Here is a 25,509-nt window from a genome sequence, read left to right as displayed (position 1 = left end):
TGTTTCGCGACACAAGAACGTATAAGCGTAGTCGAAGAAAGCACAATAATAAATTTTGAAGAAATTTAAAAAGGTGGAACTGATGAAATTTTTTTCGAATTTGATTGTATCACAAACCCTTGCATGTACAGGAAATACCCTTGCGGTACAATAGTCAGTACGCTTTGATCCACTTGGCACAAGAATCAAATTTATAGAATTTGAAAATGGTGGAGCTCGCCAAAAATGTGTTTTTCCAATTTTTCCGAAGTTTTTAGAGTTATCTACCCACGCGTTTCGGCACAACGCAGCACAAGCTTAGCACAACTAAGTACAATTCGAATTTGTAGAAAATTCAAGAATAGCGCAGCTAAGTTCAACATACCGGCAGCTCAAAGACGTCAGTTATTCAACTGTCGAGTTCGAGCAACGCGGAACTTGATTTCGACAAGATTTATCTGGCCGTAAATAAACAGAGACTACAACAAATGAACACGCGCGTGCATTCCTTGTCAAAGAATGAAAACGACACGTCTCTGCTCCCATCGGCAGTGTCGAAGGTACCGGAGGGAGATTCGAGCATATGCACATCGACATCGTTGAAACCATGCCGAGCTCCCGGGGATTCCTGTATTGTCTCACCTGCATGTATAGTTTCACGAGGCGGTCAGAATCAATACTCATTCCGGACATCGATGTCCGGACATCGCGGCCGAGACCATCCCGAGGACCCTCTTCGAAGACTGGATTGCAAGATTCGGAGAACCTAGAAAGATCACGACAAACCAAGGACGACACTTCAAGTCAAATCTCTTCCAAGAACTCGTGTATCTGACAGGTAGTACAACGCACCTACGAACAACGCCGTATCATTCAGTGTCCACTGGAATGGTCGAAAGATTCCATCATCAACTGAAGGCTGCGATAAAAGGTTACGAGACAGAAGCTTGATTCGATGTTCGATGTTCTACCCTTAGTCCTGCTCGGAATTGGCACGGCAATCAAAGCCGATCTCAGAGCAACGTCAGCTGAGATGGAGTAACGACACAACAACCCTCATGACGCAGCGACGGCAGCGGATCGGCGCAATCAATTCCGTCCAGCGACGAGGCACCGTGCTAAGAGAACCTTCGTATTCAAGGAACTCGCCACCTTGCTGTACGTGTTTCTGCGACATGACCCCGTTCGGGAACCGTTGCAGCCACTTCACGATGGACAATTCCAAGTTGTCAAAAGATCTGACAAGAACTTCGTCATGCGCAAAAGCGGACAGACCGTTCGTGTCTTGATCGACCGTCTAAAACCGGCGCATGTACATTGATGTGTTCCGATACAGAAGGAATGAATAACGACAATTCGGATGATAAACGAGTTGGACAGCACCAACAATGCAGTAGCACCAACAACACGAGACAACCTGACAGAGGAACCACAGCAACGCTCCAGAACACGATCTGGAAGACGCGTACGATTCCCCGATCGATTAAAAACTGGTTTTGTGTAGTGTGTGTGACTGGTATAGTGCTCTAGTGTAGTGTCAGTGATTCAAACTATTCAGACAATGTACTCTAAGTATCCACTGATATCCTAGTCCATAAGGCAAATACTGTACATATCGAGCTTCTAATATATCATAGCATAAGTTTGTAAATAACTTTAGGATAAGCGATAGGTTTAATTAGTGTTATCACCGGTACGGGGGTGATGTAGCGACCCGGTAAGCTACGGCGCGACTCCTGGCATTTGCGCGCCAGGCTTTTTGAGGTTCGAAAACCCTTCAGATTTTCCCTCAACTCGGCCATAAAACATCTGGTCATCGAATGCAAATTGGACATGCACGACTACGCGGACCTAATGGTCATCCTCGGTCGGGTTTGTTCACGCGTACCCACCGATCGTTTCGAGTTGCGTTCCCCTTGTCAGGAAGAGTTTTAGTTGTAAGTTTAACCAATAAGAAATCGTGATTTAGGAAAACTCTCCACCTACTGCAACGAGAGTGGTCAAATTACAAAAAGCACAACAACTCCTTGGAGCGACGCGAAGCCCGAGTTGAGTGCTGTAACGACGATAAATAAATTTGCATTTTAAACGAATAACAAACAACCCTTCGGTACAACCAGACCCATTCAGCACACCTAACCACTACCTCCACACGATTATACGTAGTTATAATTCGATAAAAATTCAGTGAGGTATACGGCACCCACTTGCCCGGGCTGCGAATTCGCTTATAGCTATAGTAAATTTTGACGATTCATGTTACAGCATATAGACAATATTAGGATGAGAGAATCAATTAATAATATGTAAGCATCCAACCGTTATTTTCAAACGATATATTCCTCCACCACCACCACAATCAACTAATAAACAAGTAGCTATTTTGCGGCGAACATTGGAAGCAATGCAGACCTGATCGATCGACGCTGAGAAAATAAACAATGATTGATCGATGAAGGTGGCACCACCTATAGTAACACTCACTGTCGGTAAAAATCGACCGCCAATACAGGTAATTTCTTACACCTCAGAGGTAACATACCGACAGGCAGTGAGGTAGGAACCGTAAACGGCTCGGCCAATTCGGCACCATGTTGATTCGGAACTGTCGCATTATATCAACTGGTACGCAAAGCTTCAGAATGTGTTATACAATTCAACGATTGACGAGACAATGAAACAATGTTGTTTAGTATAGGTATGCTGTACTGTTCGCGGTTTTGCTAGAGTCACCGGATCGTAGAACCTCGTTAATATAAGCTGTCTTCGTCCTTAATAAGACCGATTCAAATTAATGAAATTAAATTAATAGAATAGAAGTTCCATGAAAGAAACTGCTCTTTTGATAGGAAAGAAAAGTCATAGGTTATGCCTATACAAAATATTCTGTTTTATTAGCTGATTTGTGGTTCACGGACTGGAGCAGGTTGAGCTATCATCGCCAGGTTGACACGGACTTGGGCAGAAGAACCACTGAAGCTGCGTTGACTGAGGATATGTAAAGACTGCTAGCCCTATGGGGTTTTTCGTAATCGAAAATGGACGAAATGAATTCATCATCACGCGGTACCGTCGGCGTCCTACCCTGCACGCGCAACTCAAGTTGGAAAGCAGTCGGTACGTAGAGGCGACAAGAATCGATGTTACCGTCACTCACCGCGTCTACCCAGATAATGCAAAGTCTAATATTATTATGCCTAAGTATCAATTGTCATCGAACAGCAGTGTTCCCAACCTAGCCTGATCGAATCATCGCACCAGGGCCGTAAAATTATAGTGCACGCACAAAAATTATAGTGTCCTACGTTTTGCAGTTTTAAAGGGTAAAAAGATCATTTTAACAGCTCATGTTCATACTAGTTCATAGTTGAAATCCAATTTTATTCCATTTATGAATACTACAAATTTCCGAAGGTTTAATAAAATATAACGCAGTAATAAAATTTGTAATAGAATAAGAACATTTTTTTGCTTAACGCTCTATCACTATCAGACGTTTGGCATTTTGACAATGTCATCGTCGTCTGATTCGGAGTGTACTTTTTGTTGGACATTCAAATTTTTATCATTTGCCTCAACCTCACTAAGTTTTGCACTTTCCGTTTTGTACAATGAGCTTTTCGTCATCATGCTGTATTCCTCGGGCAGAGGTTCAAACGACGTGCAGTCATTCCGAATACCTTGTCGCGCCAAAAGAATCCCGTTCAACGTCGGAGTGACTAGCTTGTTTCTCGTTTTCGTTTTAGCTAAATTTATTGCGCTAAAAATTCTCTCACACTCCGCATTAGAAAGCGGAAGTGAAATGACATTAAGCGCAAATTTGGACAAATTTTTGAACGTGTACCCGACTTGATCCTATTCTTCAAACGAGTACAATTTGTGCCAAAACAAATCTGTTTCGTCAGAAATTTCGACATGTCCAGGCAACTCGAAACTGAAAAGTTGACGCCATTCGTCGTCAACTGCTTGATAATCGTTTTCCTCTATTATTCGAGGCAGCAGCTGCATCAGGGATAGTAAAGAAGGCGTCGTTTTTCTCGTTTTTTCCAACATAGCAATCGAAGGTTTGAAAACCGCCATTTTTTTCAAAGTCGTGTCAGCGAAATCAAAACGTTTTTTCAGTTTCTTACAACCAATTATTAAAAACTGGGTGCATCCTTTTGAAAAATCCGTTTGAAGGTTCACGTTATCGCAAAATTTCGGATCTTTGTAGAAAATTCGACACCTTCACGCCCAAGCACATTTGTTGCGGAAGTAATATTTTCTGAGCGTTATCTGGTTCGATTTGGTGCAATGGAGTGTGATTAACATAATCTCGATCCATGTAGATTTTCAATATTTCTACGTACGAGGAACTGATGTTCTCGTACATGGTCGCAATAACGGTTTTGTCCGATTGAAAATGGGCATTTAATCTAGTAAACTTCGGCAGTATGTACTCGAGGAACAAATAAAAAAGTTTGATCAGTGGATCACTCAACGAATTCAGAATGTGTTCAACTGCGAGCAATCTTTCGGAATATCTTTTGTCGATGAAATACAACTTTAAAGCGTCCCATTGCTCAAGTAATCGCAAAACGACTGCTTCCAACGAAAGCCAGCGCGTTTGCGATGGGTGAAGCATTTTATGTACTTTTAAATCGAGAAAAGTTTGAAACTTTTCTAAAGCGAATTGTCGCTTGGCACTTGCTTTGAAGAAGTTGTATACATTCCTTGCTAAGTCTTCACAGCTCCGAGGTAAAGCCTTGCATGCCTCACTTGCACACAAGTGCAATGAATGACATATGCATTTCAAAATTGAAATTCCTGGACAGATACTCCGAAATCGGCTCGCTACCGAATTATTGGCACCCATCATCGTTGAGCATCCATCGGATCCGAATCCAATTACATTATCGAATGACAGCCCGTATTTTTTAAAAGAATCCATAATACGTCGAAACAAGTGTTCAGCAGTGGCTGACTCGACATCGTTTTCTTTTCCAAAAATCTGACACAATTTCCAAAAACGACTTACGATTCGTCCTTCCTCGTCGTCGTAGAATCTGAAAATCGCATTCACACTTCTTTTAAATCTATCTATCTATATATAAAAAAAGGTTTTAATCGCTTGAAGTTAACGTTTTTAAGATTGACGATTTTAAGAATAATGAAGTTAACGTTTTCAAGATTGAAATTGTAATACGCATGAAGGTGGGTTGACAGGGAGGTGTTTTCCGTCGTCCGGGGACAGAGCTCAGTAGTTTCGTAGTCAAGGTTACGAGAGGTCGTCCAGGAAAGGTACATTCCGAAATATACTTGCAGTATTGACGACTGTGACGTCAGATAATCGCGTTTAGTTTTAAGTAGTCATGGTAGCAACAAAAATAACAATTTTAAAAAAGAGAAATAAATTGATTAAATCAGTGAAATGAGTGTAAAAGTTATAAATATGGTGCCAGATGGGAATTGTTTATTCAGCGCGATATCACAGTGTATATATAATACTCAAGAGAATCACCTAAAGGTAAGGGAAGATATCGATTCGTGCGTTACTCAAAACTGGTGCGATTACGAAGGTTATATCATGGGTGACGAATCACATAGATTAGCGGTTGAATCTACCATAGATTATAAGCGGTACATGGGTAAAGTCGTCCATGACCAGAGCTTCGTAGTTTTCGTGGTCCAGGTCGCCGGGAATGCATTTTCCTCCGTCCAGGAGCAGCGCTCCGTAGTATTCGTTGTCCAAGTCGAAGGAACCAGCGTATTCGTGGTCCAGGTCAGAGGGACGATATTTTTCGTCGTCCAGGTCGTCGGAACAAGCGTATTCGAGGCCCTGCACGAGCAGTGAGACGAATTGGAGGTGAGCCGTAGACGAACCGAACGGTGTTGCATGAGGACGATGTTTTTCATCGTCCAGGAGCAGCGCTTCGTAGTATTCGTGGTCGAGGTTGACGGAACAAGCGTATTCAGAAGGACGATGTTTCTCATCGTCCAGGGGCAGCGCTACGAACTGTTTGATTAGGTACTTATCGGTACATGTCGCAGGGACAATGTTTTGCGTCACCCAGAACCACCGCTCTGTAGCATTCGTGGTCCAGGTCGAAGGTAATACGAATTCAGTAATCAAGATATAAGGTGCGATGTTTTAGAAACACAGAAGGGGACTTTTGCAGCCCAAAGATGAAAGTAATATAATAAAACATTGAATAAGGACATCTTTTATATTCACTCTATTCAATCGGGTGACAAGGTTAGTGTGGGAAACTCCAGAAAGTACATCTCTTACTCCCTGAACAATAAACGAATGAAACGCACAAAAGCGCGAGCCGCGAAGCGCCGAGCATCAGAGGCGCGCGTAACGCGCCAAGCGGGGTTGGTGCGCGAAGCGCGCAGGGGCGGAGCCCCTCGTATACTCAAAAAAACATTCAAATTTATCATCTAAATTTTCGAGGAGTAACGTTAAAATTTATTTACAATATATATATTCACCAGACTACAATACACATCGATTTCACTGCAGAAACGTCGGTGGATTCGTCCATGAAAATGCTGAATTTAACCGTTTTTAGCTTTCGACTGAGATAAGCTTTTTGGGATTCGCCAAGGACGTTTTTCACGATGGCAGAGGTTTTCGTGGATTTCAGCTGTATGTTTTCGAGAATTTTTGAATCCGGAAAACAGTCCTTCATCAACGTAGATAAATGGTTCATCGACCGAAACGAAATATTGTGCTCAACCATGAATGCAGTCAATTTTATTTCCGCTCTTTTCACTACCGTGTTAGCAGAATTTTCGTTATTCGTTGAGCTCGATTTGGTGAATTTTTCTAGGGACTGTTGATGCGATATAGATCGAATTTTCGTTACATGAGCCCGGGACTTCGAATGATTTCGAATTACCGCTATTTCGGCGGTAATTGAAATCTCACACAGGCGTCATTTTGCTTTGCAATTGTTTTCATTATCGCGACATAACCAGTTTTTAAAATCGCCTTCGTTCAACCACGCAGCCCGAAACTTTTGCGGTCGGCGTGTGTTTAAACGAATTTTTTTTTCCGGCGGTGTATTCTGCTGATCATTTTCTTCATCCGAATCGCTGGACTCCATACCGACTATACCCGATCGAGAAATAGTTCGTTCGTGACTGTTTGTATGACAGTTCAAACGAGAAACGACTGACGTTTGTTTTGTTGTGTTAAAGAAGCCCTAAGAGAAAAAACACGCCAGTACAACAATGTTTCGCTTGGGAGTTTATCGTTCAGGTTGTGTTTGATGATGAAAATCCTGCTGTTTTCAAATTGTAATTGCCCTATATACATACCTCTACAGTTCTATACGGAAAGAAACTGCGTATCAATCGAAGGTAAATTAAAATAAACTCTGAGGAAAAACGGAGACACGTAGAAGAAAAGTCCTCAAACTAAAACATTTGAAACACGACGGACGACGGACTGGGTATCGAGAAAAACATAGAGTGGGGACTGAGTGCGGTGAACGACCAACTGGGCAAAATATTTACATCGTTGCTCACTAGAGCGAGTAAAAGCGCTCAAATCGCAAAGTGACAGGGGACGGACGTGCAGCATGCGTTTTGCGCTGTTTTTCGAATTTCAAATTTTTTCCAAGCGCATAACGGTTCTTGAGGAAATTATAGTAGATTCACATTACATAGTACAAGCACTATGTTACATAGTACATCATTATGTTACGGTTGGGAACACTGTCGAACAGTTCTGTGCTGACTCTCCAGATGGCGTTGCGTAAATAACTGTATGCTTAGGTGCGTTTCTATCCCATTCTCTTTGGCACGCCCCACCAGGAAATGCTCCGTCCACAACTCCGTGGGCGAGGCCAATTGAGCCTGCTGCAGCGGCTGACAATGAGTACACAAGAGCCTCGCTACAATTCTAAAATTCTCGAAGTGATTACAGCAAATTGAGCAATTCAGTCGACTGGCTATTAACTGAACTAAATAGTACATTTAAACTCTTCGAAGTTTAGCCTTTCGAGATTTAAAAAAAATTTTAATTGCATTCGTTTGAGTCGACGTTTGAGTAATATTTAGAGTGCAGGTTTTTGATGTTTCTAAGATTTTTTGCAAGGTTCTGCAAACAAAAAATGTCTCTGAAAAATCGGTGGTAATAGCTAGCGTTGATAATTTTTCTCAAAGATTAAAATGAAGCTGCGACAGTCTACGTTGATAGAAAATAAGTATTCGATTGATTGATAACTGGATCGGTTTGATTATATTAGAAATTCATGTCGCAATCTGCCACGTTGCCAGTGATACTACGTTCAGTACGACATTGATAAATTAAAAGGTGAAATATTTGAGCACAATTCTACGAGGAATCTCTGGGATTGTGACCGATTATGTAGGCACCTTCTAGTAGAGCATCCATTCACCGTTGAACGGATTGCTCCTTGTATCACTATCCCTCCTTGCCATTGCCTTAATCCAAGTCAGGTTTAGCGCGTTAATATTTGAATCTCACAGTACTGATTGTGAGGCTAAAAAATAATTAACCGAAAGACAGAGCCGAGATGCGATAGAACTTGGCAAAATATTGGATTTCTTAGAAGACTATCCAAACAAAGCAAAACTAGAGGATACGTAAAAAAATGTATAATCGCAGAATGATCAAAATTGGTTAAATTTGTCCAAATTGACTATTCTGTGTGGGAATATAACTCGGACATGTTTCTCAGAAAAAAACAAGTATCAGTTTGATCATTCTTTTGTAAAACTTGTGGAAACCCTGCCAATTGTCTCGATTGATAATGCTAATTGCAACAAGTCAAGTCGATGGCGTTCTTCCGTTCTTAGATACGAATTCTCTTGATGTTCGGGCAGAAGAAAAAATGGAGTAGACGCTCGTACTATCGGAGCCGCTCGAGGTTACTTCAAGAACAGAAACCGATTTCGTCCATTTGACGACGCCCACAGTCTTGAGTGACGCATTTTGAGACTGATACAGACATTCGATTTAATGGAATAATTGAACCAAATAATGACACCACTGAGTTGTCACGATTTTCAGAATCGAATCGAAACTTATTCAGGAAGTCAAGAACAATTTGGCAATGAGACGCGCTGTTTGACAAATATTTTCTTTCAATCGATGAAGAACGGTAATAAAAGTGAAGGCTTTTGGCTTGATTTCTCACCATCTGATCGATAGCTGCTTTGAGTTGCTTACAAGCTGTTTGATTCTAATCGACGGATTTAGTTTGTGACTCCCGGATTCCATGACTGAAAAATCGTTCATGAAATAGTTCAAAGCATTTTCTGTTGACGAATGAATTGTTATTAACAAATTTAGAACGTTTTATTTGTATATTTCTGAAGCAACTCAACTCCTCTTTCTGTAAGACACTGCATGTATTTGCAACAAGCAATAAAGTATTGTACCTTATTTTATCTTATCCATCTAATTTTTCATTGCATTATCACCCTTCTTTTCCGGCATTTCAAACAAAATAAGATTGAATTATATGCACGTGGTTTGCATAGTTTTTCATGTGTTGATTTATGATCTGCTGCGTTAATTTTTTCCCTGTGGTCGACGTGATGGGTAGCTTGAGATTTTTATTGATTCTCTACTGTTTGTATGTATCACCTTATAGACTTGAGTGGTCCTATTATTGACACTAGTGAGTGAATTCACAGTTGGCCCCGATTGAATACACAATCAAATAAATGAATATGAATCATCAACTTCCTTGGGTAATCCGTATTTCTACACAATATTATATCTAGCAGAGATTTCATAGCGTCAAGACTTGAAGCTCGCGTGGCGTGAATTTTCGATTTTTTTCGCCATGGCTTTTTTTTGAATTCTCTGTAGTTATATCTGCGATACACGATTTTATTACTGAATTTTTCTACTGCTCAGTGTCAACACGGCGGTCGAAGCTTTGGTCAGTTTTGTTAGTTGATCAATATCATTGATTTCATCTTGGTGAAATAAAATTTACATTTCTTTCATCCTACTCACAACATCACTTTACAAGGTTCGGACAGAAACAGTGACCAAAAATTCACCTGATCTAATTGCTAATCATCTAGTAAGAATCTTCTATAAGTAAATCTAAGACGAATTTTTCTTTCAACCATTAATTTTGATTATATTTTGTCCATGGTAGGTAGTTCTGTCGGAGCAGCGATTACGTATCCAATCAGTGCGATGCTTATCAACTGGCTTCGGTGGGAATCAGTTTTCTACGTGACATCTGCTCTCGGAGTTATATGGTGTGCATGTATTTTATTGTCTTACTTAAAACCACACGAAAAAACGTGATCTTAATCAATTCACCGCAGAAAGTCATTCTCGGGCTGTGAAGACTGAACTCTATATATATAATCCTGGAACAAGCGCAGCCTATGCTTAAGCTAGAAGCGGTGTAAGAGATAGGTGCGCTCGAAGCTGGTACGCTTTTGTCACACTCATAACGACTTCCAGCGACTATCTCGCATACAAACGTTGACCACCAAGCCAGATCTGCGAACAACGCGGTTTTTTGTGTGCAAAATTCATGGTACAATTCAACAATAGTCAAATTGTGCAGTATACTCCTGACTGTGGAATCATCTATCATTTTGTGGTGGTGCTCTCCAACTGATATATTGATATATCGATGAATGAAAACACCAAAATCAACAGCAAAATCAAGCGGAAAGAATCTATTTATACAAGAATGTAATCTGCTTCTGAATCAGTTCTTATCAAACAGGATCAATCTATATCTATACAAAAATGTAATGAATTTTTACCTACGCCATTTATTCTACATATTATAGTACATTTATGTTTATTAGAATTCATTTTATGATTTACAGTTTCATATTTACATATTTTACACACTATTTTAAACACTTTGACCGTAATCAGGATTTTTGTTTTATACATCGGTCAATTTATGTTTGAATAAAACAAATAAACAGAAACAAAACATGAAGAATATTTATGCGTATCTACGCATAAACTTACCCTTAGGACCAACTGTCAAAATCTTAGCGGACCGATGTTTGTGCTCAATCAGTAAATATCATGTGCGACAAGTGCCTACCAGCTTCCACCACTATCTCTGTTTGACGCGTTCAACCGCCCCCATTGCCGTAGCGCTCATTCCAGTATATTGTGGAGTTCAGTGGCTATAAATAACTTACCCGAATTGCGCCGGACAAAGCTATACACTGTCGACATTTGAGCTGATTCTGTTCATTGGTTTACTGAATAACCGAAAAGTAAGGATCCAATTACACCGTCGATAACGGTAGGAGTACTACGTGACCGTAAGGAGCAATTGAATTCTGTTCGATAGCTATTTCATTCATGTAAAGCGAAGTTTTCACTTTTTCTAGGTATGTTGCCTGGTATTATCTTGCCTATGATAGACCACAAGACCATCCCCGGATATCAGAGGCCGAAAAAGCTTACATCTTAGAGAGCCTAGGAGAGACTGTGAGCCACGACGATTCTCAAACTGTACCATGGAAGGCCATTCTGACCTCACGGCCTCTCTGGCTAATAACCATAGCCGAATGCGGCAATGCTTGGGGTGTTTTCACACTCAATTCAGAAGCACCATCTTACTTGAACTATATCCATGGATGGAATATTAGCGCGGTGAGATGCAACAAATCTACTGTAATATTTCTCAGCAGGCATAGCACATTACGTAGATCTGTGGAAAATATGAATGGTTATGTTTAACATAGTACCTAAAGAACTATGAGGTTCAGATACTAAAGAGGTTATGATAAATCACTAGGCTTAAAATCTGACAAACAAATGACTGATATGGTTTCTGGAAGTGTTTTAAAATTTTGTCATTCCTCAGTTTAGTTTAATGCAGCTCCAGTATACAAAGCCACCGAAAATGAATATTTACACTTGCTTTATGACGGTCTTGTTAAACCTTCGATTGTTTTCTGTGCTAGTTTCTCAATGCCTATTTCCTGAGTTAGAATATTTGAAAATTTCAATAACAGAGGCGTATATTGAAATTTAACAATAAATATTATTATGTCTTGTCTCAGAACTGTAGCCCTGATATTTTTACATTGAATGTTATTTACAAAATTGCTGGAGGCAAATAATTGCAATCATTATAACGACAGTTCAAACTGATCCAAAAATACTTAGTCATTAGGCATCAACATTCGCTGCGTCATGGGGTCGCCACCCATATCGAAGATATATCAGGAAAATTTCCTGAGTCATTCGATACACAGTATTCAGCGACATGCTTCAATTTATGAACATAGCAACTCAACTTATAGTCCGGTCAATTTAGACACCCAAGGTTACATAAATTCCCAACAAGCTGAAAGTTGGTATAATTGTTTAAAACATAATTATAAATAAAATTTGAAAGTTCCCCATCATTCCCGTATTTGAAAAAATTTTTATTCAAGGTCAAAGGTCAAAAAAATGAGTTATTCGCGATTTTTAGCAAAACGGTGAGTTTTGTCATAAAATTACCCTAGACAAAAATTGTAGATCATAAAATTATCTATAAAATATGTAACAGCACTTTTTTTCCTAAGAACCGCCGTTTTCGAGATATAACAATTCAAAAAGTTGTAAAAGTTGTAATCGTCATAATATGCACACGTTTCCACGCCACCTATGAGGTAGTGTACTTGGCACGTTTTTTTAACGTGGTTTCCCCAGTAGGCCTATTCCACGGTCCTGTTGTGATTCTGTTTAATTTGAAACTATTGCAAAATAACCGATATTAACAAAGTTTGAAAATGATAACAGCGATGTAAATTTAAAAAAAATTGTGAAATAAGGGACTAGGTTTCATTTTACCTGATATTCTTATAGTTATACTTATTATGTGTATTTTATATTTTAAGTGTAAGTTACAATCACCGATAGAAAAATATTTTTACATATATTACAGCTCCAGAGATGTATATACGTGGCATACTCATGCATATTATGACGCTTACAACTTTTATAACTTTTTGAGTCTCATCTCAAAAACGGTGGCTCTTAGGAAAAAAAGTATTGAATTTTTGTCTGAGGTAATTTTATGATAAAACTTACCGTTTTGCTGAAAATCGCGAAACTCATTTTTTTTACCTTTGACCTTGAATAAAATTTTTTGCAAGTACGGGAATGATGGGGAACTTTCAAATTTTATTTATAATTATGTTTTAAACAATTATACCAACTTTCAGCTTGTTGGGAATTTATGTAACCTTACTCTTGTTTTTTGGTCTAAATTGACCGGACTATTAATTTACTTGGCTCGAAATACTTCAATGTGAAAAGGAATCACATCATGTTTTTTCACTTCCTTCTATCGAAAACTCGTTGGTTTGTAATTTGGATTTTTCTGCAGGCTGGCTTGCTTTCAGCTGCCCCCCACATGATGCGCATGTTGTTCGCCTTCGTGTTTTCCAGTTTTGCGGACTGGCTGCTCCGAACGAGACGAATGTCGACAACAAGACTGAGGAAGTTTGCAATTCTAGTATGTAACGGCGTTCAAAGTATAATGCTCTTGGGTCTGGCCTTTAGTGGCTGTCATCCGATCTTAGCAGCAGCATTTATGATTGCTGGGATGACTGCCGCCGGTGCTAATTCTGCTGGAACACTCGCATGCACTGTCGACTTGAGTCCAAATCACGCAAGCGTGCTTCTCGGTATTACAAACACCGTTGCCACAAGCTCTGGATTCATCTCTCCTATGATAGTCGGAATTCTGACTAATAATAATGTAAGCTTATGGGGTATTCCACACCAACTCGACCAGTGTTAAGCACTGACCATCTCAAAATCTTTTCATGTTTTTTTCTAACATTCTACTCGGTAAAAAACGCGACCTGAATTTTTTTCAATTTTTTTCATTTAACCGTTCATTTTACATAAATGTTTGAAGTCGATTGAGAATGCTTACTTTTAAAAATCAGAAAAAACTTTCAGAAATCCAGTGACTGACACAAAACACCCCCCGTTAAGGAAAACGTGGACTGAATTTTTTTCCATTTTATTATCACCTAATTAGGAATTTTTTAATTTTCAAACTCAAAATTACTACAGGACCAAATTGTAAGCGTCGAATAAGGGTCAATTTACTTGTAAATGTTTGGTTTCACCAATTCGATGATGCGCCATTCTAGTTAGTAAAAGACATCTACTATTCTACCGAGGAGTGCAGCGAATTTCTGGTCTAGTTGAATCGGAGTGGGACAGTTTAAATATGGCACCGTGATTAATATTCTTGGAAATTAGGAACATAAGCGCAGCCTAGCTGTATGTCCATGCACCCAACAAATAACGAACATTATCATGAGATTAATAAATTTGCTACACTCTCTCGATGTAAGTAGATATCTTTTAATAACTAGAGTAGCGCATCATCAAATTGGTGAAACCGAACATTAGAAGTAAACTGACCCTTATTTGACGCTTACGATTTGATCCTATGTTAATTTTGGGTTTATAAATTTGAAAATTATGAAATAGGTGATAATAAAATAGAAAAAAAAATTGGCATACGTTTTCCTTAACGAGGGGTGTTTTGTGTCAGTCACTGGATTTTTGAGAAGAAAAGTGGGCTTTCGCAATCGACTTCAAATATTTATAAAAAATAAACACTTTAATATGAAAATTTGAAAAAAATTCAGGGCGCGTTTTTTACCGAGTAGAATGTTAGAAAAAAATATGAAATGATTTTGAAATGGTCGAGGCTTAACACTGGTCTAGTTGGCGTGGAAGAACCCTTATAGAAACGAACCGTGAAAATAATCTTTCTTCGGCATAGGCATGAAAAAATCACTTTTGCCACCTGTTCCTGATACGTAAAGTGATCACGTGATACCGTTAACCTCAGAACTGCCTTGAAAAATCTTTTTACGGCAGTTCTGATTTCTGTTGCGCGATTAAAGGTGGGGATCTCAACTAGCGACAAAGTGATATTTCAGAAACTGTGCCAGAAAAGATATTGCTGCGGAGCGCTCGTAAAGTGTTTTTGGCTTGAATAATGATTTCAGATTCAGATGAAATCATTATTCTTGTACTAAAACCTCTTACTTTACGGGAATGCCACATAAAGTACTATTCTGAGTCACTTATCTCGCAAGTTGTAGCCTAATAGTTTTGAATTTATTTCAGCAAACGATTGATCAATGGCGCTTGGTATTCCTCATCACGGTTGCAATAATGTTTTCCACTGGTGCGTTGTACATATTGTTTGGGGTTGCTGAATTACAGCCTTGGAACAACACACGTAATGAAGAAGTGGGCGAGGAACTGCAGAAACTCCGCGGATCAGACGTAGATAAAGTCGAATGTGGAAAAACCACCAATGCGATTTCATAGAAGAAAAATAACACTTTATAACTCATAGATAATGGATGAAATTTACGTGTTGAAGTGAACACATTGAGATAACTGAACTCAGCAAAATGAACAGTTCATCCTGCTTTTTTCAATTCACTTTCGATGGTTCTCACGTTACGTCCCAGTCGATAATTATGGTAGTACCCTCTCTCTATCGTAACTTACAGACCTGCAATTACCATAAGAGAGTTCCGCATGCTCATACCGTAGTTCTAACATCCGATCCATATCGATCTATGTAGAGTTAACATGACTCCGTGTCAGTGTGCAATGGTCTTGCACCAACAATCTGCATACAATATACCATTCGTTATGATATAATGTAAGCGATTTTACAGTATGTAATGCTCTGCAGTATACATCATTTTCACACTTAACTTTACATCTTTGGTCTCAACCCATACACAGATCGCACGGTCTGCAACTGAAATTCGTAAAGCTCAGGTTGCTCGTAAAAACGAGCCCCTCGCTGATTAAACGCAAGGACCGTGGGAAAATAAAGGATGATCAATTCGCAAAGTTTCGTTCTCATATCTTGTATAACCATTTTTATAATCAAGCATTTTGTCAGAACTACGCTGGTGGCCTCTTTAAGGCCAATTATCTTGCACTGATATAGCCAAAGACCAATTAGGAGTCTTTCCGAAACTCCCACTATTGAAGTTTCTTTTTAAATCAGACTGATTCAACGAACAGAATCAATTCAGACACCAGACGAAACAAAACTTAATTAAATTCAGGACCAAGAACACATCGAAATTACGAGCAGTGCAGATCACTCTAAATTATAAAGCGCTCTTATTCAGAAACTTCAAACTTAGATATAATTAACGTGATTCCATTAGTGATTCATATAAGGGTATAAAAACATTGTGAAACTGAACCTTACAAATCGATATGAAGAACTTCTTGTTATTAATAAATGTGTATTTCAATTAAAATGTTGTGTAAATAGAATTATTTCAATCACTCATAGTTAGGATGACCCAGAATGACATAATTCCTGATTGAGACACGCTGAACAAGAATTTAATACGAGCAGATCATCAAAGTTCGTGAACCTGGACACCACAAAGTCTGTAAATCGAGATTAAGTCGAAAATCATGCATTGAATCAAAGATGTCTCAGGACGTTCTTCCCAGAACATAACACTTATACCAGAGCAGTGTTGGGCATTTTTTTTAATAAATTATGTCCTCATTACTAATTACAAATGTAATTTGTAATTAAAAGAAAGAAAATGACTGATTACAATTTTGATTTGTAATTAGAAGAGTAAACAATACTCATTAAATTTTTAATTTGTAATCAGAAAAATTTCAATTACGAATTACGAATGTAATTAGTATCGATTTTTTTTAATTACAAGTTACGAATGTAATTAGTAATTCGATGTAATTAATTATACAAAGTAATTAGTGGTGCCCAACACTGTACCAGACTACGCCGACATTCGTGTAAAGTTGTAAAATTAATTGATTACTTCATGAAAATGCAGCAAAACAGTTCTATTAATTTTTTTCTTTAATGTAAGTACGTAAGGGAATAATTCCAATGAAACAGAAGTTTCTTCTGACTGAGTTGACTCGTGGCAGTCTCAATAAGAGCTGGAAAGGCTGAAAGAAAGTAATTGTTGGGCGTCAGGCACTTAGTGCCATGAGATTTGCTAGTACTACAATTAGTTAGTAAAAGATAGGCATTACATTCATCGGGATACTCGGCTGCTGAGTGTTTGGTAGAGGGGAACGTGGGCTGGAAAGTAGTGGTTTTGACACATTCATAATAACAAAAAAATAAGATAGCTAATAGAAATTTATGGCGAAATCGAAAAGAAGTTCGCGAAGCTGCTGTCTTATACAGGCAACCGTAAAGAGAGGTATTCAAAAGTTTCATACAACGCGAAACAATAAGCAAGGCCGAATTACGATACGAGGCACTCCTACGCCAAATCAATCGCAGCGCCCACTGGAATTTTAAATTTGTAAAAAAGTTTTTTACATATCTTGTAATTATTTGCAATGCTTAGAATGCTAGTTATATTAGTCGAATGTCGTGAATTCCCGAAAATCTAATCAATCCAAAATTCATTATCTTATATGAATACTAATCCAGGGTGACGACAGATCGGGAAAACCGGGAATACTCAGGTAATTTCGTTTATTGGTAAAAGTCAGGGAATTATGATGGTTCAAATGGAAAAATGTACTTTTGGATAAATTGTTTTCATACTTAAATCGTGCTTCATAAATTTAGCTAAGCTCGCTTTCCGGAATGGTATTTTGCAATTCCCCGCCATCTAATTTCTTGACGAAATAAAAATATATATTAAACGTAAATGCATGTGTTTGTGTGTGACAAATTTTGCATTGACCTAGAATTTATAAAGACGTTTGTTTTCAAATCTTCACGATCATATATGCAGTGAGCTTTGAAACAATTAAAACTGATTCGCGGTACAATCCGATACGCCGTTTGCCAGGGTGACCATGGCAACAGACATAAATTTAGACGACAGTTTGCCTAGTATGTTACATTGTTCTTTTATGTGTATATAAGGATTGTAACCTCAATGACCGTCGTTGGTGGCAGTAGTAAAATTATACCCAGACACTCTACAATCAAGAGTGCCCATGATGTATGAACTGGGCAAAAAACCAAGTGAAGCTATGGTTAGGAATCGTGCGAGACAAAGATCAAAGCAAGATCAAAAAGTTATCTCCTTAAGGTGCCTATAAAGAAGCGTTGTACACCTCGAAAACGCGGGGAAGCAAAACTCCTATACCGCTTAAGCAAACAGAGTGAAACTTGGGCAGTTAATGCCTTATTTTGGTAAAAAGTGGAGCATCTTTTTACTTTTTCAAAATTTCAAAAAAACATTTGCAGATTGGTTACCATCCACAGAAATTGGCCAAATTTTCACAGTTGCACTGAATGGATCGAACTATCCGGTATGATGCCACTCGGTGGTGATGAAACACACATTTTGAGCCCAGTCCCATGAGATTTGATGGTTTTTAATAAATAAATATAAACACATGTCATCAATGTTCTTATTGCTCATCAATATGCCACTAAATAAAATTTTAATTGTTCAAAATTACAAAATAACACGATTTATTGAACACATTTGAGATAGAAATGGAAAAAAATTTTTTTTAAGAAATTAATTTTTTTTATTAAAATTCAAAAATTCATATTTTCAAAAAATCAAAAAACACAGTTTCGAAAATTTCAGGATCTCTTAAGATTGGTTCAAGGTAGTGTTACGTCCGACGTCCCGCCTCACGTTTCTCCCACCTTCCTCGACGCTTGTCTTTACCTACCATTCCCACACTCCATATCTTGTCATCCTATTTCCATCTTGGCTTACACCACTCGCTATCGCCCTTACCTTGCTATTTCGATCCCCCTCTACCCTGTATCCTCGCTCATTTTCTCATGCAAAAGACTCACTCTTATTCCAACGCTCTTACCTCTTACATTCAACTTGAACTCCCGTTCCCCAAAACCATTCCCTCAACTACTCCTCATCGACTTCACTCAATTTCCAAATCAAAATAAAAGTTATAATCATTCTCTAATTACTGTTCTTTCCCTTCCGTTCCCTGAACGAAGACGTCGACGACTACGAACCAACAAAAATAGCACCCGAACCAACACCATCGGGTGGGTACATGGACTGCCGTCCCCCTGTACCGTAACATTCTGGTGGCAGCGGTTTTGCCGTCGACCTACCCTTTGTTCAGTGCTTCGGAAAATCTACGATCTGTCATCCGATCTTAGCAGCAGCATTTATGATTGCTGGGATGACTGCCGCCGGTGCTAATTCTGCTGGAACACTCGCATGCACTGTCGACTTGAGTCCAAATCACGCAAGCGTGCTTCTCGGTATTACAAACACCGTTGCCACAAGCTCTGGATTCATCTCTCCTATGATAGTCGGAATTCTGACTAATAATAATGTAAGCTTATGGGGTATTCCACACCAACTCGACCAGTGTTAAGCACTGACCATCTCAAAATCTTTTCATGTTTTTTTCTAACATTCTACTCGGTAAAAAACGCGACCTGAATTTTTTTCAATTTTTTTCATTTAACCGTTCATTTTACATAAATGTTTGAAGTCGATTGAGAATGCTTACTTTTAAAAATCAGAAAAAACTTTCAGAAATCCAGTGACTGACACAAAACACCCCCCGTTAAGGAAAACGTGGACTGAATTTTTTTCCATTTTATTATCACCTAATTAGGAATTTTTTAATTTTCAAACTCAAAATTACTACAGGACCAAATTGTAAGCGTCGAATAAGGGTCAATTTACTTGTAAATGTTTGGTTTCACCAATTCGATGATGCGCCATTCTAGTTAGTAAAAGACATCTACTATTCTACCGAGGAGTGCAGCGAATTTCTGGTCTAGTTGAATCGGAGTGGGACAGTTTAAATATGGCACCGTGATTAATATTCTTGGAAATTAGGAACATAAGCGCAGCCTAGCTGTATGTCCATGCACCCAACAAATAACGAACATTATCATGAGATTAATAAATTTGCTACACTCTCTCGATGTAAGTAGATATCTTTTAATAACTAGAGTAGCGCATCATCAAATTGGTGAAACCGAACATTAGAAGTAAACTGACCCTTATTTGACGCTTACGATTTGATCCTATGTTAATTTTGGGTTTATAAATTTGAAAATTATGAAATAGGTGATAATAAAATAGAAAAAAAAATTGGCATACGTTTTCCTTAACGAGGGGTGTTTTGTGTCAGTCACTGGATTTTTGAGAAGAAAAGTGGGCTTTCGCAATCGACTTCAAATATTTATAAAAAATAAACACTTTAATATGAAAATTTGAAAAAAATTCAGGGCGCGTTTTTTACCGAGTAGAATGTTAGAAAAAAATATGAAATGATTTTGAAATGGTCGAGGCTTAACACTGGTCTAGTTGGCGTGGAAGAACCCTTATAGAAACGAACCGTGAAAATAATCTTTCTTCGGCATAGGCATGAAAAAATCACTTTTGCCACCTGTTCCTGATACGTAAAGTGATCACGTGATACCGTTAACCTCAGAACTGCCTTGAAAAATCTTTTTACGGCAGTTCTGATTTCTGTTGCGCGATTAAAGGTGGGGATCTCAACTAGCGACAAAGTGATATTTCAGAAACTGTGCCAGAAAAGATATTGCTGCGGAGCGCTCGTAAAGTGTTTTTGGCTTGAATAATGATTTCAGATTCAGATGAAATCATTATTCTTGTACTAAAACCTCTTACTTTACGGGAATGCCACATAAAGTACTATTCTGAGTCACTTATCTCGCAAGTTGTAGCCTAATAGTTTTGAATTTATTTCAGCAAACGATTGATCAATGGCGCTTGGTATTCCTCATCACGGTTGCAATAATGTTTTCCACTGGTGCGTTGTACATATTGTTTGGGGTTGCTGAATTACAGCCTTGGAACAACACACGTAATGAAGAAGTGGGCGAGGAACTGCAGAAACTCCGCGGATCAGACGTAGATAAAGTCGAATGTGGAAAAACCACCAATGCGATTTCATAGAAGAAAAATAACACTTTATAACTCATAGATAATGGATGAAATTTACGTGTTGAAGTGAACACATTGAGATAACTGAACTCAGCAAAATGAACAGTTCATCCTGCTTTTTTCAATTCACTTTCGATGGTTCTCACGTTACGTCCCAGTCGATAATTATGGTAGTACCCTCTCTCTATCGTAACTTACAGACCTGCAATTACCATAAGAGAGTTCCGCATGCTCATACCGTAGTTCTAACATCCGATCCATATCGATCTATGTAGAGTTAACATGACTCCGTGTCAGTGTGCAATGGTCTTGCACCAACAATCTGCATACAATATACCATTCGTTATGATATAATGTAAGCGATTTTACAGTATGTAATGCTCTGCAGTATACATCATTTTCACACTTAACTTTACATCTTTGGTCTCAACCCATACACAGATCGCACGGTCTGCAACTGAAATTCGTAAAGCTCAGGTTGCTCGTAAAAACGAGCCCCTCGCTGATTAAACGCAAGGACCGTGGGAAAATAAAGGATGATCAATTCGCAAAGTTTCGTTCTCATATCTTGTATAACCATTTTTATAATCAAGCATTTTGTCAGAACTACGCTGGTGGCCTCTTTAAGGCCAATTATCTTGCACTGATATAGCCAAAGACCAATTAGGAGTCTTTCCGAAACTCCCACTATTGAAGTTTCTTTTTAAATCAGACTGATTCAACGAACAGAATCAATTCAGACACCAGACGAAACAAAACTTAATTAAATTCAGGACCAAGAACACATCGAAATTACGAGCAGTGCAGATCACTCTAAATTATAAAGCGCTCTTATTCAGAAACTTCAAACTTAGATATAATTAACGTGATTCCATTAGTGATTCATATAAGGGTATAAAAACATTGTGAAACTGAACCTTACAAATCGATATGAAGAACTTCTTGTTATTAATAAATGTGTATTTCAATTAAAATGTTGTGTAAATAGAATTATTTCAATCACTCATAGTTAGGATGACCCAGAATGACATAATTCCTGATTGAGACACGCTGAACAAGAATTTAATACGAGCAGATCATCAAAGTTCGTGAACCTGGACACCACAAAGTCTGTAAATCGAGATTAAGTCGAAAATCATGCATTGAATCAAAGATGTCTCAGGACGTTCTTCCCAGAACATAACACTTATACCAGAGCAGTGTTGGGCATTTTTTTTAATAAATTATGTCCTCATTACTAATTACAAATGTAATTTGTAATTAAAAGAAAGAAAATGACTGATTACAATTTTGATTTGTAATTAGAAGAGTAAACAATACTCATTAAATTTTTAATTTGTAATCAGAAAAATTTCAATTACGAATTACGAATGTAATTAGTATCGATTTTTTTTAATTACAAGTTACGAATGTAATTAGTAATTCGATGTAATTAATTATACAAAGTAATTAGTGGTGCCCAACACTGTACCAGACTACGCCGACATTCGTGTAAAGTTGTAAAATTAATTGATTACTTCATGAAAATGCAGCAAAACAGTTCTATTAATTTTTTTCTTTAATGTAAGTACGTAAGGGAATAATTCCAATGAAACAGAAGTTTCTTCTGACTGAGTTGACTCGTGGCAGTCTCAATAAGAGCTGGAAAGGCTGAAAGAAAGTAATTGTTGGGCGTCAGGCACTTAGTGCCATGAGATTTGCTAGTACTACAATTAGTTAGTAAAAGATAGGCATTACATTCATCGGGATACTCGGCTGCTGAGTGTTTGGTAGAGGGGAACGTGGGCTGGAAAGTAGTGGTTTTGACACATTCATAATAACAAAAAAATAAGATAGCTAATAGAAATTTATGGCGAAATCGAAAAGAAGTTCGCGAAGCTGCTGTCTTATACAGGCAACCGTAAAGAGAGGTATTCAAAAGTTTCATACAACGCGAAACAATAAGCAAGGCCGAATTACGATACGAGGCACTCCTACGCCAAATCAATCGCAGCGCCCACTGGAATTTTAAATTTGTAAAAAAGTTTTTTACATATCTTGTAATTATTTGCAATGCTTAGAATGCTAGTTATATTAGTCGAATGTCGTGAATTCCCGAAAATCTAATCAATCCAAAATTCATTATCTTATATGAATACTAATCCAGGGTGACGACAGATCGGGAAAACCGGGAATACTCAGGTAATTTCGTTTATTGGTAAAAGTCAGGGAATTATGATGGTTCAAATGGAAAAATGTACTTTTGGATAAATTGTTTTCATACTTAAATCGTGCTTCATAAATTTAGCTAAGCTCGCTTTCCGGAATGGTATTTTGCAATTCCCCGCCATCTAATTTCTTGACGAAATAAAAATATATATTAAACGTAAATGCATGTGTTTGTGTGTGACAAATTTTGCATTGACCTAGAATTTATAAAGACGTTTGTTTTCAAATCTTCACGATCATATATGCAGTGAGCTTTGAAACAATTAAAACTGATTCGCGGTACAATCCGATACGCCGTTTGCCAGGGTGACCATGGCAACAGACATAAATTTAGACGACAGTTTGCCTAGTATGTTACATTGTTCTTTTATGTGTATATAAGGATTGTAACCTCAATGACCGTCGTTGGTGGCAGTAGTAAAATTATACCCAGACACTCTACAATCAAGAGTGCCCATGATGTATGAACTGGGCAAAAAACCAAGTGAAGCTATGGTTAGGAATCGTGCGAGACAAAGATCAAAGCAAGATCAAAAAGTTATCTCCTTAAGGTGCCTATAAAGAAGCGTTGTACACCTCGAAAACGCGGGGAAGCAAAACTCCTATACCGCTTAAGCAAACAGAGTGAAACTTGGGCAGTTAATGCCTTATTTTGGTAAAAAGTGGAGCATCTTTTTACTTTTTCAAAATTTCAAAAAAACATTTGCAGATTGGTTACCATCCACAGAAATTGGCCAAATTTTCACAGTTGCACTGAATGGATCGAACTATCCGGTATGATGCCACTCGGTGGTGATGAAACACACATTTTGAGCCCAGTCCCATGAGATTTGATGGTTTTTAATAAATAAATATAAACACATGTCATCAATGTTCTTATTGCTCATCAATATGCCACTAAATAAAATTTTAATTGTTCAAAATTACAAAATAACACGATTTATTGAACACATTTGAGATAGAAATGGAAAAAAATTTTTTTTAAGAAATTAATTTTTTTTATTAAAATTCAAAAATTCATATTTTCAAAAAATCAAAAAACACAGTTTCGAAAATTTCAGGATCTCTTAAGATTGGTTCAAGGTAGTGTTACGTCCGACGTCCCGCCTCACGTTTCTCCCACCTTCCTCGACGCTTGTCTTTACCTACCATTCCCACACTCCATATCTTGTCATCCTATTTCCATCTTGGCTTACACCACTCGCTATCGCCCTTACCTTGCTATTTCGATCCCCCTCTACCCTGTATCCTCGCTCATTTTCTCATGCAAAAGACTCACTCTTATTCCAACGCTCTTACCTCTTACATTCAACTTGAACTCCCGTTCCCCAAAACCATTCCCTCAACTACTCCTCATCGACTTCACTCAATTTCCAAATCAAAATAAAAGTTATAATCATTCTCTAATTACTGTTCTTTCCCTTCCGTTCCCTGAACGAAGACGTCGACGACTACGAACCAACAAAAATAGCACCCGAACCAACACCATCGGGTGGGTACATGGACTGCCGTCCCCCTGTACCGTAACATTCTGGTGGCAGCGGTTTTGCCGTCGACCTACCCTTTGTTCAGTGCTTCGGAAAATCTACGCAAGAAAAGTATTAATACGCAAAACTCCCGATATCATATCAATAAGTGATAGCCACGTAGAGAGTGTTCGCCGGCAAATCAAGTGCGTACCTGACAAATTCAGGACCCGCAACGAACTGTGCAACGAATGGAAATATACGACGCAAGAAAAGTGTTAATACGCAAAACTCCCGATATCATATCAATAAGTGATAGCCACGTAGAGAGTGTTCGCCGGCAAATCAAGTGTGAACCTGACGAATTCAGAACCCGGAACGAACTAAATATACGGACGACAGCCGATCTATACCACACATCACCTTTTGGAACCCAAAATTGTGATTAGCCCCCACCCGTTTCTGGACGCCTGCGACGCTGGAACAAGAATTTGGACCCAAGATTGGCATCACTCAGATACCTGGAACACCAAACCGAGACTCTTCAACACGCAACGGACTTCCCCGCCTACACCCTCCCCTTGCCGACGGACGACGTGCATCACACCTTCAAGTCTCACCTGCCTTCAGCCGCCTACAACCATGCTGTACCTTGCGTTTGTGTTCATCTTTGCTCTGTAAGTTCGTTGTAATCCTTAGTAATAAGTTGATATTTCATCCCCGTACCCATTGCCCATCTACGAAAATCGATATGGCACCAACTAATGAGACCGGTTCATCTTTTTGGTCAGTAAAAGACGTCTTACCGACGATCCCTGCATTCGATGGCAACAACATGCCTTTTGACCAATTTGTGGAACAATTGCGCCACGTGGAAACCCTCATTAGAGCTTCAGACAAAATGACCCTTGCTAAATTTGCACAATCAAAAATTACCGGTCCCGCTTCCCAATATTTA

General features: G+C 38.5%; 1 protein-coding gene across 1 annotated transcript in view; it reads left to right on the top strand.

Moving 5' to 3' along the window:
* Window positions 1-15,782, top strand: part of LOC124415984 (sialin) — a 63,417-nt gene extending 47,635 nt beyond the window's left edge. Inside the window, exons 6-9 of the mRNA XM_046896776.1 lie at window positions 10,110-10,215; window positions 11,308-11,593; window positions 13,323-13,697; window positions 15,095-15,782. Coding sequence (XP_046752732.1) covers window positions 10,110-10,215; window positions 11,308-11,593; window positions 13,323-13,697; window positions 15,095-15,301 — 974 coding nt within the window. The 3' untranslated portion in view covers window positions 15,302-15,782. The remainder of the gene's footprint in view (window positions 1-10,109; window positions 10,216-11,307; window positions 11,594-13,322; window positions 13,698-15,094) is intronic.
* Window positions 15,783-25,509: the final 9,727 nt, after the last annotated feature.

The sequence above is a fragment of the Diprion similis genome, chromosome 2 (assembly GCF_021155765.1).
Source record: "Diprion similis isolate iyDipSimi1 chromosome 2, iyDipSimi1.1, whole genome shotgun sequence".
NCBI lineage: Eukaryota > Metazoa > Arthropoda > Insecta > Hymenoptera > Diprionidae > Diprion > Diprion similis.
Note: the sequence above shows the minus strand (reverse complement) of the source record. Positions and strands in the feature narration are given on the sequence as shown.